Below are 17,344 nucleotides of genomic sequence, written 5' to 3'. Positions count from 1 at the left end.
GAAACAGCATGACTTACAGAGGCCCCCCCAGCGAGGCACTGGGGAGCCAGGGTACACACCCGGCTGTGGGGACCCCGGGTCCCACCCTCAGAGTAGAAGGAGCTGGCTTTGTAGCCCTGTTTTATAGGTGAAGACCAGAAAGGGAAAGCTACCTGCCCTGGGACACACAGGGGCAAACTAGAGCTGAGACCACGTTCTCCTAACTCTTGGCCCGGTGTTGAGTCCTACTATGTCCTTGGGCCATGAGGCCAGACGGCATGGCCAGGACTCCGAAAGCCCTTCCCCTTCCCTGCCGGGCTCAAGCCATTGCAGTGAGGAAGCTACTTTCCAGACCCTGGTCCGATTCCCTGGGGAAAGTATTTCACTGGCAGAGAGCCCCTTACTGACCTGTGTGTCCCCTCAAAGCAAACCCAACTCAGTACGTGCCCTTTAGGTACCTTCCCAACCTATGCCCCATTTACTCCTCCATCTGAGACCCCATATCCATTCATTGAGCAAATATGTGGTGAGGACCTGCTGTGACCAGTCACCATACTGCAGACGAAGAGACAGGAAGAAAACACAACCCTACCCCAGTCTCCGCCTTCACAGTCCTAAGGCAGAGACCGACGCAAGGAGAGGGCTCCGGAAAGGGAGTAGTCCCACGGGGCGATTCCAGGGAATGAGAGCTCAGAGAGGGGCCCCCAGCCCAGCAAGGGGCGGGGGGAGAGACTCCCAGAGGCCTTTCTGGAGGAAGCAATGTCAAACATGAGCCCCGAAGTTCAGCGGAGGCGGAGAGGCAGAATCTCTCAAGGTGTGTGCGCGCGCATGCTGAGGCTGGGAACACCCTGTGGGCAGTCTGTCAGAGGTGATCAGAATATGATCTGGGTAAGTGAGTTGCAGGAATTAGGTCAGACTCTGCATGGCCTGACGGCAGAGTCTGCAGGAGCGAGAAGGAAGAACTGCAGTTAAAAAGGGGCCAAGGGGCCGGCTCACGCCAAGGACGTGCATGCTCTGCTGAGCGGTTCGGATTGTTCTCTAAGAGTCCGTGGGATCCATCGACGATTTTAAGCAGAAATGAGAACGCATTTTATTCCAATGCAGTAAGATCATGCTCTGATGCGGGATGGAGGTGTGAGGGGGCAAGGCTGGTGGCAGGTTGTCGCCACGATCCAGGTCGTGATGGTGGTAGCTCCCCTCAGGCCAGTGAGAACAGAGAGGGGGGCAGAGAAATGAACACATTCACGACACATCTCTAAAGCCGCAGGCCTGGCGATCTGTGGACTGTGAGGGGGGAGAGAGAAGGGTGAGGGGGGAGGAATAGAATCAAGGACTGTGGCTGGACTGTTGTCGAGCTGGTGGGTGGTTCTGAGAAGGAGTGCAGGGGAGGAGGAAGAGGGTTCTGGAGGGGAGGATGATGTGGACATGTTTATCATGAGCTGCCTATGGGTGTCCCAGGGGGAATGTCCAGCAGGAAGCTGGACTCCTGGAATGCTCTTCATTTATCAGAAAAGACCCTAAAGCTGTCAACACCTTGTAATCTTATGATCTTACGAGAAAAGACCCAAAGAATGACAGCTTGGTCTCAATCACAGCCCACTTGCTCTAAATCATGGTGTGGCTCGGGCAGATCAGCCAAGCGAAAGAGGCCCTGCAGGCCCTGGGGCAGTTAAGAAGAATGGTTTTCTTTAAAATTACAGAAAATGAGACAGTCCTCCCAGTGTCTTCGGTGGGGGTTCACTCACTCACTCACTCACTCACTCACTCACTCACTCACTCGGGTAACCTTTGACCAAGCACTTTCCATGGGCCAGGCATTCAGGACACAGAATATGGAAGAAGGCCCTTGCCCTTGAGTATCTCCAGGGCCAGCAGATACACAGACACATGGACATATGATTGAGATTCCATGTCACAGGCAGGAGGGTTGGATGCCGATAAGCAGGAGACCCAGATGTTCTTAGACTTTGGGATGCTATATATGCCATGGAGTAGGTGTGAGTACTTGTAGGATGGTTTTCGGTTTTCATTTTGGACAACTGTGCAAAATTCACAACTGCAGAGAGACTGGGTCTTCAAATTAAGTTTCATGATTTTTACGTTTTTTGATATTATCACAATTCTGAGCCCCTCCAAGTCCTTGGGAAGGCTACCCCCAAAGTCTGCTCACTTGGCGCTGTGTTAGTGATGAGGAGGACAATGAAAGGGGAAGGGATTGAGTGTTCTGGGAGCAGAGGGGGGAGTGTCCGGCTCTGTGTGGGGCAGAACAACCTCAGGTGGAATCAGAGGAGGCTTCCTGGAGGAGGCAATGGCCTGGGCATGGGTCTCTAGAAATGAGTCTGACTCCGTGATGTGTTAAAGAAGGCACCCTTGGCTTATGCAGATATCAAGGGGGTGAAGAGAAGCTTAAAATGGCCTGGATGCGGGGAGAAGTAGGATTCAGATGGTAGGCAGCCTTGAATGTCATTCTGGTGAGACATGTGGGCACAAAGAAAGCAGCAGCAAAGAGGCCGTACGTGCCAATGCCCACAGGGACCAGGCCCGGGGGGGGACACCTGAAAGAACTAGTGGGTTTACCCACCGTCTCGGTTTGCCAAGGGTTTCCTGGGACACGGGCCCTTCAGTGCCCAAAGCAGGAAAGTCCTGGCCAACCAGGACCAGTTGCTCACCCCAGGACGGGACAGGCCTTGGCTACCTGGAAGGGGATTGTCCGTCCCTCAGACCCCGCCTGCCCGGGAGGCAGCTGGCTCCCAGTTCTGCCATGTGGGAATGCAGACTGGTACCTGGGGTCTTCCCAGTGTCCAAGAGAAGCTGAGCGTCTAGAATTTTATGCAATAACTTCTGGTGTTTACATGTTGACAAAAAGTCAAATGTTTCAAAAACACTGCACTGACCAAAGGAACCCTTTCTGTGGGCTTTGTGAGGCCTGTGGGCCGCCAGTGTGCGGCTATCCGGGCCGAGTGACGTAAGCAAAGCCTCCCACATCCCATCCCGTTCTGACCCTGAGGCCCTGAACTGTGTTTTCATTATGCAGAGTGACTTCAGTGATCAATCGTTCGGTTTTTAATTTGATGTTCTTAACCAGATTTGCACGCTCTGGGCACAGCATGTAATAGATCAAAGCAGGAATGAGTAGAGGTAAGAGACACCCGTTTAATTTTTCTGAAAGGTGAAATTAGTGCTCAGTGGCTTGTTCTTCCCCGAACCTGGAAACCTATGTGATGAAGAAGATGAAGAAGAATGTGAATCTCACACATCAGCCTTAGTGATCAGTGGAGGTCCGTTTATCCTGGGTATCTGGACAACCACCTGGCTGAGACAGGGCTGGGAAAGAAGCCGTTTGTTCGTGGGGAGCTTGGAGGCTCGGGGGCCAATGTTTAGAGGTGGCAGGGAATTGTATGGTTTTAACACGGTGGTCAGAATGGTTGGGTTCTAGTACCAGTTCTGCCACTTTCAGAAGCTGTGTGACCATGGGGAAATCACCTAACCTCTCTGGTCCATAGCTTCCCCCGTGTGTGCAGTGAAGAGGCCGGTTTGCAAGGACTCCCAAGAATCACTCTTCCCATCATCTCTCTAATTGTAATCTTTAACTTCGATGAGACTTTTGCCAGGATTTCTTCCGGCCTGCCAGGGCAAAAGAGTCAGCAGGGGCATTAAAGAACAAATCAGTCCCGACAAGAGTGACGTCTTTTTTCTTTTCTAGATGGAATCAGTAGATACGGGCTGTAATAAGTTCACTTATCTGGACGCCCCCAGCGCTCTAGATGGCGTTTTTCATTGTGTCGCTTGATTTTTCTTTAATTGAGTGCAGATCAGCGCAGTGACGGGGGTTGGGTGCAGGAAGAAAGCAGGAGGCGGGGGCTCCCTGGCCAGGGAGCCTTCTGCTCTGGGACAGGGGAGGGTGGGGCGGGGAGGGAGGACCTGCGTGCAGGCCAAGCTGCAGTGTCACCTTTATTAATGATGACGGGGAGAATCGGCAGGCGGCGAGTGCGGACTGCAGCGGGTGGTAATTGGAAGGTGCTGTCGCCATTCCAGAGCACAGGGAAGCGAAAGTGGGACAAATGGGAATTTAAGAGGAGGGAGGCGAGCAGAGGGGAAGAATTAAAAAAAAAAAAAATGAGTATGATGTCATTGGGAAAAGTGCAAACCAATAAATCAATGAGGTGTCATCTTCAGGTCAGAGAGGAAACTGCCTAAGGAGGGGCCAGCCCGCCGGGGAGCTAGGGCTCCAGGAAGCACAAGGTCAGCGTTCTCACCAGGGTCAGCTGAGCGCGAGCCCAGCAATGGCTTCCACTCGCTCTGCCCCTTCCCCCTTGAGCCTTCTGTGGGACCCCCCCCCCGAACAATATCAGAAGCAATGCTCTGTCCAGAGGGGCTTTATAGGGGCTCACTAACGTGAAGCCTTGGAGTCTGCTTTTCAAACCATGATCTCCAAGTTCAGCTTCGTGGGATTTTTCTTCATCATTGGGATCAGCTCCATAAAAGCCAGAGCATGGTGATTCTGCCAGCTTTCACTGTTAACCGACGAGATAGTACTCCCTTCATAGAAACGAAGAGCAAGGACTTTGGTGGCTTTCTTCAGTTCTCGAGACCTTGTCAGCAAGAACTGGCCCGCAGGCAACCCAGTAGGCAGGCGCCTGCGTGGCTGCCCATTACCGAAGGCTTGAGATTCAAAGCCCTCAGCCTGGCATTCGAGACCCTTCCAATCTGCCCCTCCAAACATCTCTCGTGCTGCCCATCTGCCGTACCTCCGCACACACCCAGGAGGCGCTGTCAGATAGTACCCGGTGTGCTGGCCTGGCCCAGCAAGGGGGAGGGCCTGGGAGAGTCCTTCTTGAAAAGTTGGGCTTGAAGTTGAGGACACGATGTGAGACCCTCTTCATTCTTGCTTGTTCCTCACGAAGGAAACAGGAGGGGTAAACGTTTGTCCACCGAGTAACCATCCCTGCTGACAGCTCTCTGGCCGGACTGCCCAGGAGTGTGTTGCCTGCCCGCCCCTGCTCGTGGCGTGGAAGCTTCGCAAAGGAAGGCGAAGGGCGGCAGCACCGTGTACGTCACCATCACAGTGCAGCTCTCCAGGTCCACAGGGTGGTTTAAATCCTCCTCCTCCACAAGTCAACCGAAAGCTAACTCCAGCTTCCCATCTGATCAACAGAATCCCCAGTGAACGGAAAGGGGGCGGAGGCTGCGGGGGCCAGGCCGGGGGCGTGGCTCTGGCCTGCCGGGCTCCACAGGGGACCCGCCTTCCTCTCGTCCTCAGTGCGGTCCGTGGGCAGACTGCTTTCTGTGTCAGACAGAGAACTGACGCTCAGAGAGCTGAAGCAACTCGCCCCAAGTCCCGGAGCATGTGGAAGGGAGCTGGGATTCGATCCCAGGACCGGGGCACCCTGCTCAAGGCCTTCCAGGACTGTGTCTGTGAGAAACCACCTATACTTCCCAGTATGTGGCTGGTGTCTCACACTGAGCCCTCCTTGGCTTTCAAAGCCCAGGCAGTGCTAAAAATGAAGGGGTCATTCTCAGCTGAGTCTAAAATCACGGGACACATATAAAGCCACAGAGCACGGTTATTATGAGGGCTGGCCTTATCTATGTAGTTGTGTGTCTAGCCTTATCAATTAGTCTATCTGCCTATATCATCTGCCAAACTAGCTCCATCCATCCATCCATCCATCCATCCATGTGTCCATCCATTTCTCCATCCATCCTTTTATCTCTATACAGGTGCCAGAAATCTCTAGAATGTTTCTTAATATTTTAGAGGTTTATCGAATTGCATTGAATATTCTTAATATTCAAAGTTGGGCAGGGAGCCACGGTAAGGTAAAATATTAATACACTTTCCATGCGATTGCTTCATGTTCATATTAAGTCATGTTTACAAAACCACAGTGTTTAATTTTTTTCTAAAGTAAACAAAAGCCTTCAGGGGTCAAGCCGCCCTGGGCAGCCATGTCTCCTCGCCGCCCCGTGGTTCCCGCGTGTAGGGCGCGTGGTTTTGCCGGTGGTGCTGGCTGTTGGGAGGATGGAATGAGACCCAGCACAGGGAGCGCGTGGCCCCTGGCAAGTGCTGGGTGGCCAGGGGCTGTTGTCACCACCGGCCACGTTGTCAGCACAGTGTCTGATGTATCAGTGCGCCGCCAGTGGCTCCCCTTCTTCCAGAGCGTTCCTCCCTTGCCACGCCCCGATAGCAGTCCTCCTGATGGACAAACAGAGGACCCCCCTAGCCCTGTAAATGGTTGTTATCCGTGAGCCCACAGTGCCTCCTGCCTGAGACGTAACATCCCTTTGCAACACCCTTTCCTGTTGAAGGTTGGCCTCGATGCCACCTATAACCTGGATGCAGATGTTTGCAGGAGAAGGTGAGGGGCGACTTCGGAGGCTTGTCTGGAGCCCTCATCCCCTCGATGCCCCTGGCTCCAGTTTTTCTCAGGCAGATGTGAGCTGAGGACATCATAGTGTCCGGGGCTCCATCGACTTTGTGCACAGCCTTTCCTGAGGCGTCCAGTGAGAAGCACAGAAGACCATCCCCGGTGCATGCACCAGGAATAAATCCGGGTTTCTGGAACTACTCCCTTGTGCAGTCACATTTGTGAACTTCCCCACCCACACCTCCGCCAGTGTGATTAGAAACAGATAGAACAATCATCTTCTGTTCAGTTAAAAACCGGGGTGTCCTGAACGCTAGCCCCTCTCCTGGCAAGCAGGCCTCGGAGGTCCCACGGGCTTGAATGGCCCTAACCAGAGCCGGAGAGTGGCCAGAGAAGCCCCCTGCATCAGCTCTGAACAACAAGGAGACGCGCCCGAGTATAACCAGAGTCCACAGCCCGCCCACTGCAGAGGGGCCTGCGTCTGCTGCAACATAATCATTTAGCAAGAAACACTTCACCGAGGAGCCACAGCACTGTCACGAATGAGGAAGAGGCAACATTACGACATAACCTGCGTTTCCGTGACCGTGACCCTGGGAACAACTCCAGGGTAGTGTCTTGAAGATGGGCTTGTGTGGGAAGGCATGGGAAACGCCTCTTTAAAGAGGCTCCCTGAAATGCACAACACATAGAGCGAGCTTCTTAAAGCCCGAGTCAAAGACCTCCCTTGGCACGTGGAAGAAAATCCAAGCTCTTGCCTCTGATCCACAAGGGCCCAGAGGATCCGGCCCCCACCTGTCTCTGGGACCTCATCCTACAACACTCCTGCCCCGATCGCGTACCTTCCAGCCACACAGGCCTTCCTCGGGCTCCTCCCGCACTCTAAGCGCATCCCGCCGCAGGACCTCTGCATCTGCTGTTCCGCTGTCCCAGAATGCTGTTCTGCTAGATTTTTGCGTGACCATCTCTTATCATTCAGCTCTCTACTAGCACATCAGCTCCCTAAAATACTACCTTCATCTCCCCTACTGAAAATAGGTCCCTTCCCACTGCATTCTGTCTCATTGCTTTATAATATTTTATTAGTAGTATCACTGTCTAAAATGATCACACTTGCGTATTTACTTGTTTATGACATGTTTCCCATCCCTGGCCTTCTGCCCAATGGGAATGCGAGCTCCTTAAGAAGAACTCCCTTGTCGATCTCATTCATGGGTATATCCTAGCTGCATATCCTAGCAACGTTCTGGAACACAGCAGGTACTTCAGAAATACTTGTTAAGTTAGGGGACGTGTGAAAGAATGACCTCGCTCTGGCTTGATCAAATATAGTTTAACATGGACTGAGCTCAGAGTAGAACAAAATCCATGTCTGGCCTCTCCTAAGGTAACACGTGACCCTAACTTTTCATAGTTTGGGAGAGGGCAGACCCTGCAACATTCTTTCCGAGATGGGGAATAGTATGATCAATTCAGTCTCTCATCTGGCCAATATTTATTGATCCCACACTATGTGCAAGTTCAATTCTAGGTTCTGGCAACACAGGGATCAATAAATGGACAGGAAGTTCTGTCCAGGGGAAGCTGCCAGGGCTGACATGGGAGACATGGAGGGTTTATGAAACGGACACAGATGTTGGAGGCAGAAAGACCCAGATTGCAATTCCTGCCCCATCACACACTAAATATCTGTCTAGACAAGCTGCCTGACCTCCGTGCATCTCACTTTCCTCATCTGTAAAATGGGCATAAAGCTGACCTCAGCAGGTTGTTGAGATAGTTCAGTAAGGTGATGAATGAATGGAATTTGCCCACCTTCTACTTCCCCTTGGGATTAAACATTACATTCGGAAGACGTAAAGTCACCCCACACCACAGAGCTTTCAAAGGAAGAATGTGCGGCCAATGCAGGCTCCTCTTCAGCTTTGATTCAAAGCAGCCTTGGGACCCTCCCCTCCTGCTCCTTGTCCTCGAGGACGGCCGTCTGCGGGGACAGCGTGCCTGCAGCTCTGCCCTGGCAATGCTGACAGCTGAGCCATCGTTAATGCCCGCAGCTCCGGGCGGGGCTGCACACAGCTCACTCTGCAAGAGTGGCCAGGTTGTACACACAAGTGTGTCAGGGCACATCCAGAGTACATGGCATCTCAGCGGCACTTTTATGTTTTCCTGAGATGCTGGGCCTTTGATATGGAGCAGGTCACGGGAAACCCCTGGATCCGTGTCCATCAAGAAGCTTCCCCTGAAGGAAGGCGGCTTGGTTAACTCTCTCACACAGCAGGGTCCCTGGGTAACCAACGAATGTCACTGCACCAGAGACAGGGACCTCCTAAGGCAAACAGCTGGGGGACTACGCCTTCGGTATTTCATGCCTGTGGACACTGCTGTCACTTCCCACCTGCCGGCGACTATCCCCAAATAAAAGAAACCTCCCAGCATGCTCTGTTCCAAGAGGCACACACTCGATTTACTAAACAGCTGGACACTGGGCAGGTTGTCAACCAACATCAGAGTCAAAGGACACTTAGCTGTTCGTCCCAAGCAGTGATTTGGTGCTCTTGGCGTGTCCACAGACAGTCACAGGTGGGCGGAGGCATTCCTTCCTCTGGCCGGGTCAGGAACTTCACTTAGCTGATCTGCAGAGTGTCGCTGGGCCAGAGCCAGCGACAATGACAATAGTAGTAATAGCTGATAATTATCGAGGCCTTTCTATGTTCCAAGTGCTTTACACAAATTGATTTCATTCTCACCAGAACTGGATGACAAAGGGAATATTTCTGCCCCTTGTACTGAGGAGTAGGCTGAGGCACAGGACCCTGCCCAAGGTCACACAACTGGTAGGGAGCAGAGCTGAGATTTGAATTCAAGCTGTCTGGCCCCGAGGCCCCCACGCTGATGCTCTGCACCCTGGTAGAACCAGATGGGAGCTCTTTGGAGCTCTTGAAAGCACAACCTTATCTACCCTGCTCACTGCTGCGTCCCAGCACCTAGCACGGGGCCCAGGACTTGACGGTTGCTCAGACAGACGCACATCCAAGTTTCTCCAAACACCACTGCACACCAGCACTCTGAGTGCCTGACAAGACTCAAGGGTGAAGGGAGGCGTAATAGAGTCCCTGTTTTTCCTGACACCCCAGCCTCCCACTTCCGGTCCTGAATCCACCACATGGCCAGCTCCAGTTCCATCTGAGAATAAAGTCTGTTATATAACCACAGGGCAGACACGGGGGTAAATGGACAAGCAACCTACTCGTGGTGCTCGGCCACTTTTAGTCTCCGGAGGACATCGGTGGTCCAGTAGACAGAGCTCTGCATCTCCCTCCGAGCCTCGCTCGGCATGCAAACTTTCCTTCCTCTCCTTTCCTCGGCGCTTTCTGTATTTTATTTTATTTTGGTCCTGCGCATTATTTGAAGTTACTATAGCAACGTGTCACCAGCTGGTATCTCATAGTAATGTTGGCATTTAGGTAGCGAGCTCCCAAAGTTGGCTGTTTTCCTCCCTCTGCGATCTCATCGCTGCCACTAATCTCAGGTGAGTGGGGGACATCTTTGCAGCCACCATGCCCCCCCCTCCCCGCTTTGTTTGTTTTTCAAGGCTGGGCAAACTGATAGGCTCCTCCTGATTCACCAGGCACTGCAGGGGTCCCGACGGGTGTGTAGGTATGTCTGCAAAACTGTCAGTATGACAGTGACAGCGATGACGATGGTGGTGGCGACGGTGATGATGATGATTTTTTATGCAAATGAGTAGAATGCTTTGGGGAGGGCTACTCTCCTGACCACGCGCCTAGTCTCCCAGTTAATGCAGCCTGGTCTCACAATATTGGGATTCTCTTTCTCTTGCCGTCACGCAGTGAAGAGACCCTGGCTGTTTGCCTCTGGAGCTTCAGCTGTCTCCCAGGTGTGCGAGACCTCCCCCCATACTGATGGGCTGAATTAATTAAGAGGACGGAGGTCCCGGGCTGGCTGAAGAAGCTTCCATGGGGGAATAAGCCCCGCGGCTCAAGGCGTTAAGTGGCCCCTCACCAGCCGAGTGCCTGTGATGGTTGCACTTATTTTTACACGTTTGACCTAGTTTCAAGCCGTGTCTCTTCATGCTGTGATTCATTAGCTACATTTTAAAACCACCCTGAAAAGAGCCGAGGTGACTCTGTCTGGCTTGTGCCAGCATCCCTCATACAATTTCTCTCCGGAATTGAATATGCAGGTCCCCTGGCATGCTGCTTAAAGAAGCAATTTCCCATCCAGGCGCCTGGCATGCTGCTTGGGTACGGATGAGTGGCTACCTCATGCCGTGGTAGTAAATATATGTCCACTACAGGATTTCTGCCAGGGCTAGGAAGAGGCGGGTGCTCACTAGCCTGGACTGCAGGGGTCCCCTCCACCCCACTGTTCCCCCCACGCAGTTTTCAAAGGCTTTTCCATGCGGCAGACCAGGCTGGGCGTGTGGGCTCCCACACTATAAAGTTTGAGCCGTGCCAATGTTAGGAGTATCCGAGTCGCCAGGGCAGATGCAGCCGGTCCCCACCCCCGCCCCCAATTCCTTACCTCTTTCTGAACATGTAAAACATGGTGGCTGGAGAAGACCTCAAACTTGTAAAAAGGAGGGGGGGCAGGAAGCAAAACAGAGCATCACCACGATGAGGATACTACCGGGAAAGGGGTGCACGCCAGAGGGGCCTCGTGTTATTCCATCGCTCTGTCTGTGCGCGACAGAAGTGTTTTGTTTTTTATTCAAATGGCCGGAGGAGCCTTTTCTAAATCAGAGCCTGCTGCTGCCCGGTGTGTCATGCCATTTCACGGGTCCATCAGTCACGTTGGTGTGGTTTCTGACAGAGCCCGTACGCAGGTGGGCTGGACACCCAGTAGGAAAAAGGGGTCCTTCCAGTCGGAAGTGAAACACTGTCATTTTTCACTAACAGCCAAATGCAGGCAACTCGTCCAAACTTAGTCACATCGCACCACCGAGAGACACTCGGCCGGGTTTTCCTGCGTGGCAGTCACAGCGGAGAAATGAGCAGGCTGGTAAAAGTAATCCCGACTGAATGGAGAACTGGAGCACCCGAGCCAGTCCCTACAAAAACACGATGGTTCCTTTCCTACAATGGTTACTCTGTCTAGATGGGGACCAGAGCCCCCCACCCCCTTTATATTTTTTTTTTAATAAAACAAAGCATGGAAGTTTCTCTGAACAAGGCTGAAGGCAATGCAGCCCTTTCAAGGTAATGCCCAGGAACTTGAGCGCTAGCTGAGGTTTGCTTTTTGCTTCTTCTTTTTTTTTTTTGGCCCCCTTCAGATTCAAATCAAGCCTTTGGAAATCACAGGCATTCCGCATCTGTGCATTCGGGGCAGCCTGCGGTTCTCACAATGGTGGATCCCACCACACACACACACACACACACACACACAGCGCACAAGCCCAGGACTCCTGTCCACCAAAGCTTGAAAAGTAAACTGTTGTCCAAGAGACGGTAGCATTTTCTCTTACCAGATCCTCATCCAGCACGAACAAATAAAACCTCCCCAAATCTCTTACCTTGAAGCAGTGGGTCACCTGCAGAGAGGGTCCTCCCTTGCCTTGCAGAGTGAGCCCGGCTTCGGCCAGCAGCAGAATTACTCCAAGAGAAGGAATAATGAGTCCTTTATGTTGCAATTCTCACTGTTTATGTGCAAGGAGTGTAGTGGGTCTGCTCACGTAGGAATAAATAAGAAGCCGACCAAACTGCACGGGAGCTACCATGTGAAAAGAAAAGACCTCTAGCGGCCACAGGCTGAATTGTTTGAGGAAGGGACAGAGAGATGGAGGGAGTAGAGGAAACAGGAGTGTGTGAGCGTGCGTGCGCTCGCTCTCTCTCTCTCTCTCTCTCTCTGTCACTCACACACACACACACACACACACACACACACACACTCCTCCCCAACTCTGAGACTTCTCCTCTCATGTATGCATCCGGCAGGAGGCACGAACAGTGATAAAGCCTGTCCCCTGGTTAAGTTAGCAGTGATGGCGGTGCTCTCTCTGTTTTGAGAGACCGATGGTATCACAAACTCACCACCCCCAGCCCCGGGGGCCGGAGCAGGGGAGAGGATCGGCTCCCTGGATGGCCAAGGCAATCCCCCAGAGCAGAGTCTCGGGTCCCCATCAACAGTGTCCACGCTGCCGCCCCTGGGAGTCCCAGGCCTGCGATGTGTGCCAGCTTGCATGTTTCTGAACGTGGCGTGTGTGGTGTGACTAGCGGGCAGGGCTGGCCTGGTGCTCAGAAGGCCTGGCTGGCTTGAAATTGTGAGTCATTTGTAACAAGGACTCTGCGTGCCGATTGCCTTCCGAAGCCCACCAGTCACATAGCAGGCCGTGGCGACTGCGGCAGCAAACCCTCCCTAAGCTCCCACTTGGAAAGAACCTAGAAGTAAACGAGAATCCCCACCTCTGGGAGCTACTTTTGGGGACGGGACCCTGGAGGGGCTTCCTGGGATCTCGAGGCTATTCTTCTACCACCAACTAAGCTGTAAACCTGTCGTGTGGGAGGATAGTTTTATCTCATATTGATCGATATTTTTAATAAAGGAAGAAGTTGGGGTTCTTTTTGTTTGGGGGTATGTGGGGGGGGTTGTTGTTGATTTTTACAAAGATAGCAGTTGTGATATCAAACCCGTTCTCTCGGTTCAAACATCATTCTCCCAGGCCCACCTCACGGGTGTGCATGAGGTCCGACATCCGTTGTCAGTGGGGCTCCCTGGAGACACCTGTGTCTCACCAGCCCGACCGTCTGCCGCAACCTTGACCAGGCCTCGTGGGCCTTCTTTGGCTAAGACGGCAGTTCCAGTGGAATCCAGCAGGAGACAATCTTGAGTGGCTTCTCCCCCCACCTCCAGTAGAACTGTCGTCGGTACTTCCTTTCCCACATTTCCAGAGCAGACCCCCCTAAATTCTGCTTGCAGACAGGAGCCCCAGCAGAAAACACACCCTGATACAGACTCATACAACCTGGAGGGGAGAAGCAGGAAGGATGTGGCCACGGACCCGGCTCCGGAGGGTGCGGGGCTTGTTCCTCTGGCCCCGCAGATCCTTCCAGACCCACCTGGTCTCCAGGCCTCGCAGTGATTTCCCTCCTGTCCGGGTCCCTCCTCTGGCACTTGGCCTGCGTTCCAAACTTCAGTGCGTCCACGGTGCTCTAGGAGCCATTTGATGCATCTGATGATACCCTCTTGCGGGAGACATGGGTGGATTACTGTCCCTCTTTACAGATGAAAAGCTTGGGGCTTAGATGTGAAATTGTTTATAAGAAAGTCGAACTGTCTCCAGGATCTTGATGTAGGCTGGGTCTCTGGACACCAGTCCAGTGCTCTCCCCCCAATGTACAGGCAGCTGGAGAGGTAATGGACTGGCCCGTCTACTCCGTACTGGAGCTCCTGCTATAGCCCCAGGCACATGATGGGTGTTCAGTAAATGCTTTTTGGATGAATGAGCTGACGAATGAGCTGTAAAGAGACATTTCCTCATAGGGACGTTTTATAGGATGCTCTGGTAAGGACATATTCTCGTCTCTAGGGGGCGTTCTTGTACTTGCCCTGGGTGGGTGGGGAGTCTGAAGTCAAAGCACTGGAGAGGATGACTCTCAGGTCCTCGCTCCACGATTTCATGGCATCTTTCTTTCTTTCTCACAGAGTCACTTTGTGGCGTGTATGACAGCCATCTTAAACCAGATGGGCGACCAGCACTACTCCTTTTATATTGAGACCTTCCAGTCCAGCTCAGAGCTTGTGGTGAGTCTACAGGGTGCTGGGCGCGGGCAGTGTGGGGGCACCTGTCACACTCTTGGTTCGCAAGAGTTCAGGGCAAGAAGGGCTCCGCCGTGGACCGTGAGTGTGTGTGTCTCAGTTCACAAACATGCCTGTGGTTTCCCCTTTCTCACTCCCGTTCAGGTGTGTGCACATCTTCTGAAGACTTTCAGTCCGCGTCAGCGATGACACCTGAATGTCTAGTCTAGATGTGATTTAGCAGATATCTGCTCATGAATCACGGGCATCTGGGGTCTTAAGGGCATGAATATTCGAGTCACACAGTCTTGGGTTTGAATCTAGGATTGTTAGCTGTGTGACCATGGGCAGGTTGACCTCTCTTCAGCTTTAGCGTCCCCATCTGTAAAGTGGGGATGCTATTCCTCGTGTCACAGGGCTGTAAAGGGGTTAGATGTGAGCACAGTAGCTCTGGAGGTTCGGTGCTCAGTAAAAGACAGTTAATATGACATGGCGACAACAGAGCTTAGAGGAAGTCGGCCTCCGAGCCCCTTTCGATCCCAGCCCCTCCGCAGCATTTGCTACAGCATGACTCCATCCACGCAGGGCCCAGCCCGCGCCGTCCCAGGGCTATGTCGGTCCCTTTGCCCTCTGTGTTGCCTCCTTTGATATCATCTCCTCACAACTGCCACATTCAGGGGTTCTGCTCCCGAGGGCTCACTCCTTGGGGAGCCCAAAGGCACCGGAATCGGACAAACCGCAGAGAATGGGCCGTGAAACGGGAATGGTGAGGAAGCCAGTCGCTACCCTTTCATTCATCCGGGGAGACTCTCCTTACTGGCGTACGATGGGTGGGAAATAGAACCGCCTTCTGGGTGTAAAGCAAAAGTAAAGCTTAAAAACTCAGCCCCCTCCCCCAAGTCCTCTATGTCTTGGGACCTGGAAATAAAAAATCCAGATTCATAATTTTTATTTTTTGTTAATTCTCACCCCAGGATATTTTTCCATTGATTTTTAGATAGGGAGAGAGGGAGAGAGAAACATCAATGTGAGAGAGACACATCATTTGGTTGCCTCCTGCATGACCCTGACCAGGTTGGGGACTGAACCTGCAACCCAGGTACGTGGCCTTGACCGGGAATCGAACCTGTGAACCTCTGGTGCACAGGCTGACGCTCTAACCATTGAGCAACACCAGCGAGGGCCAGTTTCATCATTTTTTATCCTCAATGGAAGGAAAGGTGGAAAGGAAGGTGGGAAAGGGAGTTTTTATGCGTTGAACATGCGCACTTTCTTATACAACCCCCACAACAACACGACACAGGTGTTACCACTCACCGTTACAGGTCCACAGCCTGCTTGCTCAAGGCCACATTGCTAATACGGGGCACAGGTGGGACATGACCCTCTGGCTTCCCTGGATGAGCCAGAGGCCTTCTCCTTTCCCCAAAGAAGGGACTGTGCCTGTGCTGATATCCACACCTGCCCAGATGACGTCAAGGGTGACCGACAGTGCTCACCACCCTCACCCCTGGGCACGTGCTGAGCGCGTGCGGGGGCCAGGCTCTGGTCTAGACCGTGCTCCCACCGCTCGCTGTCACCCTTCCAGGTGGTGCCGCCCCCATGCCACCATGGCAGACTCCGGGACTTCATGCACGGAGGGCATTTTCCCTGGAAGCAAAGACTGCTGGGGAGGAACCAGTCTTCGTTCCAGAGTTTTGCAATTTAGTATGAAGCAGTGATGATTTTTTTTTTTTTAATCCTCACCCGAGGACATTTTTGCATTTATCTTCAGATAGAACCGGAGGGAGAGAGGGAGGAAGAGAGAGAGAGAAACATCGATGTGAGAGAGACACATCGAGTGGCTGCCACCCACACGACCCCAACTGGGGCTGGGGACAAACTGCAACCGAGGTACATGTCCTTAGTGGGAACCGAACCCAGGACTCTCTGGTCCACAGGCTGATGCCCTAACCGCTGAGCCAAACCGGTCAGGACTGAAGCAATGATTTTTTAACTATATTCTTCCCAGCCTCACTATCCTCTACTATAAACACACACATACGCACACACATTTCAACCTCAGCTCTTCATATTGGGTCCCAGATAAGGTTTTCTTTGAACAGAGAATTCTGCTGTTAAAATGACCTGGAAACTGCTGGCTTACGGAAGCTCTGGACAGGTTTCCTGTGGGTTTAAATCTTACCTAAAGCACAGGTAACGGCTGTATGACTCCATTTCCTCCGCATCGGGAGGGTCCCGTGGGCAGTGGTTCTGGTCTCTGCTACTTGGATTTGGTCCACTGCGAAATCCGATGGCCTATTTTGAGGTCCACCGTGAACCTCTGCAAAGGCGAGGAAGAGAGTCCCTGTCACACTTCCTCTGATCGGCCTGGCACGTGTCTGTGACACGGGAACTAACTGTGTTTACAGTACCGCTAATTCAGTGTTCATTTTAATAATAGTTTGTTTGCACAGTGACCTGCCATGCTTCCATATAGTGTCGATTATTTCCTTCTCAAGTACATATTTGGGAAGATGATTATAAAATTGCCACATTAACGAACGTATTTACTTCTTTACTCCCAAAGACCAAATTAACCGTGCTTTATTTTGAGAGTGTTAGAGTGTTATCGCATTTCATGTCCCTGCTCCACTTGTGTTTGTGAAAGAGCCTCCCGGTACCAGCGGTAGGCTTCCCGGTACAAACCCGGGGCTGGGGCTGCACTGGGTGTACTTCGTGCCCGTGCCCCCGCCCTTCCTGCCCCTCCCAGTACTTCTAAAGGAACAATGTAAACAACCAACAAGAGCTGGGCACTTGGAGTCTGTCCCTAGGAAACAAGATGACAGGTGTGATTTTTTGTGTGTGACTATTTCAGGACTTCTTGATGGAGACATTCATCATGTTCAAGGACCTCATTGGGAAAAACGTGTACCCCTCAGACTGGATGGCCATGAGCATGGTTCAGAACAGGTGAGCGACCCTCCGCCTCCTCGCGGCCCCGGCGCCCGGCCGTTGCACGTAGGGTGCTGGTAGAGCTGAAGTTGGGGTCCCTCCTGGTGAGAACTGAAGGGTGACGGCTCCTTTCTTTCTGCTCTGAAACACCAGGAAACTCCTCACCAACCTTGAACTTTCTTTTTTCCTTAAATTCTGTACCCCTCGTGCCTTTTTATATACTGAACTGTCTACTCCCGTCTTCTCCATTCGTCAAATACCAGTTATTTAATTTTATTTATTTGTTTGTTTGTTTATTTATTTTACTG

At 52.4% G+C, this 17,344-nt stretch overlaps 1 protein-coding gene across 1 annotated transcript in view; it reads left to right on the top strand.

Moving 5' to 3' along the window:
* The window catches only part of DOCK2 (dedicator of cytokinesis 2), a 364,075-nt gene that overhangs the window by 268,106 nt on the left and 78,625 nt on the right, over nucleotides 1-17,344 (top strand). The window contains exons 28-29 of the mRNA XM_036240222.1: nucleotides 14,010-14,108; nucleotides 16,960-17,054. Coding sequence (XP_036096115.1) covers nucleotides 14,010-14,108; nucleotides 16,960-17,054 — 194 coding nt within the window. The remainder of the gene's footprint in view (nucleotides 1-14,009; nucleotides 14,109-16,959; nucleotides 17,055-17,344) is intronic.

This window comes from Molossus molossus, unplaced genomic scaffold, assembly GCF_014108415.1.
Source record: "Molossus molossus isolate mMolMol1 unplaced genomic scaffold, mMolMol1.p scaffold_m16_p_4, whole genome shotgun sequence".
NCBI lineage: Eukaryota > Metazoa > Chordata > Mammalia > Chiroptera > Molossidae > Molossus > Molossus molossus.
The sequence above is the reverse complement of the archived record's forward strand: the minus strand, read 5'-3'. Positions and strand labels throughout refer to the sequence as shown.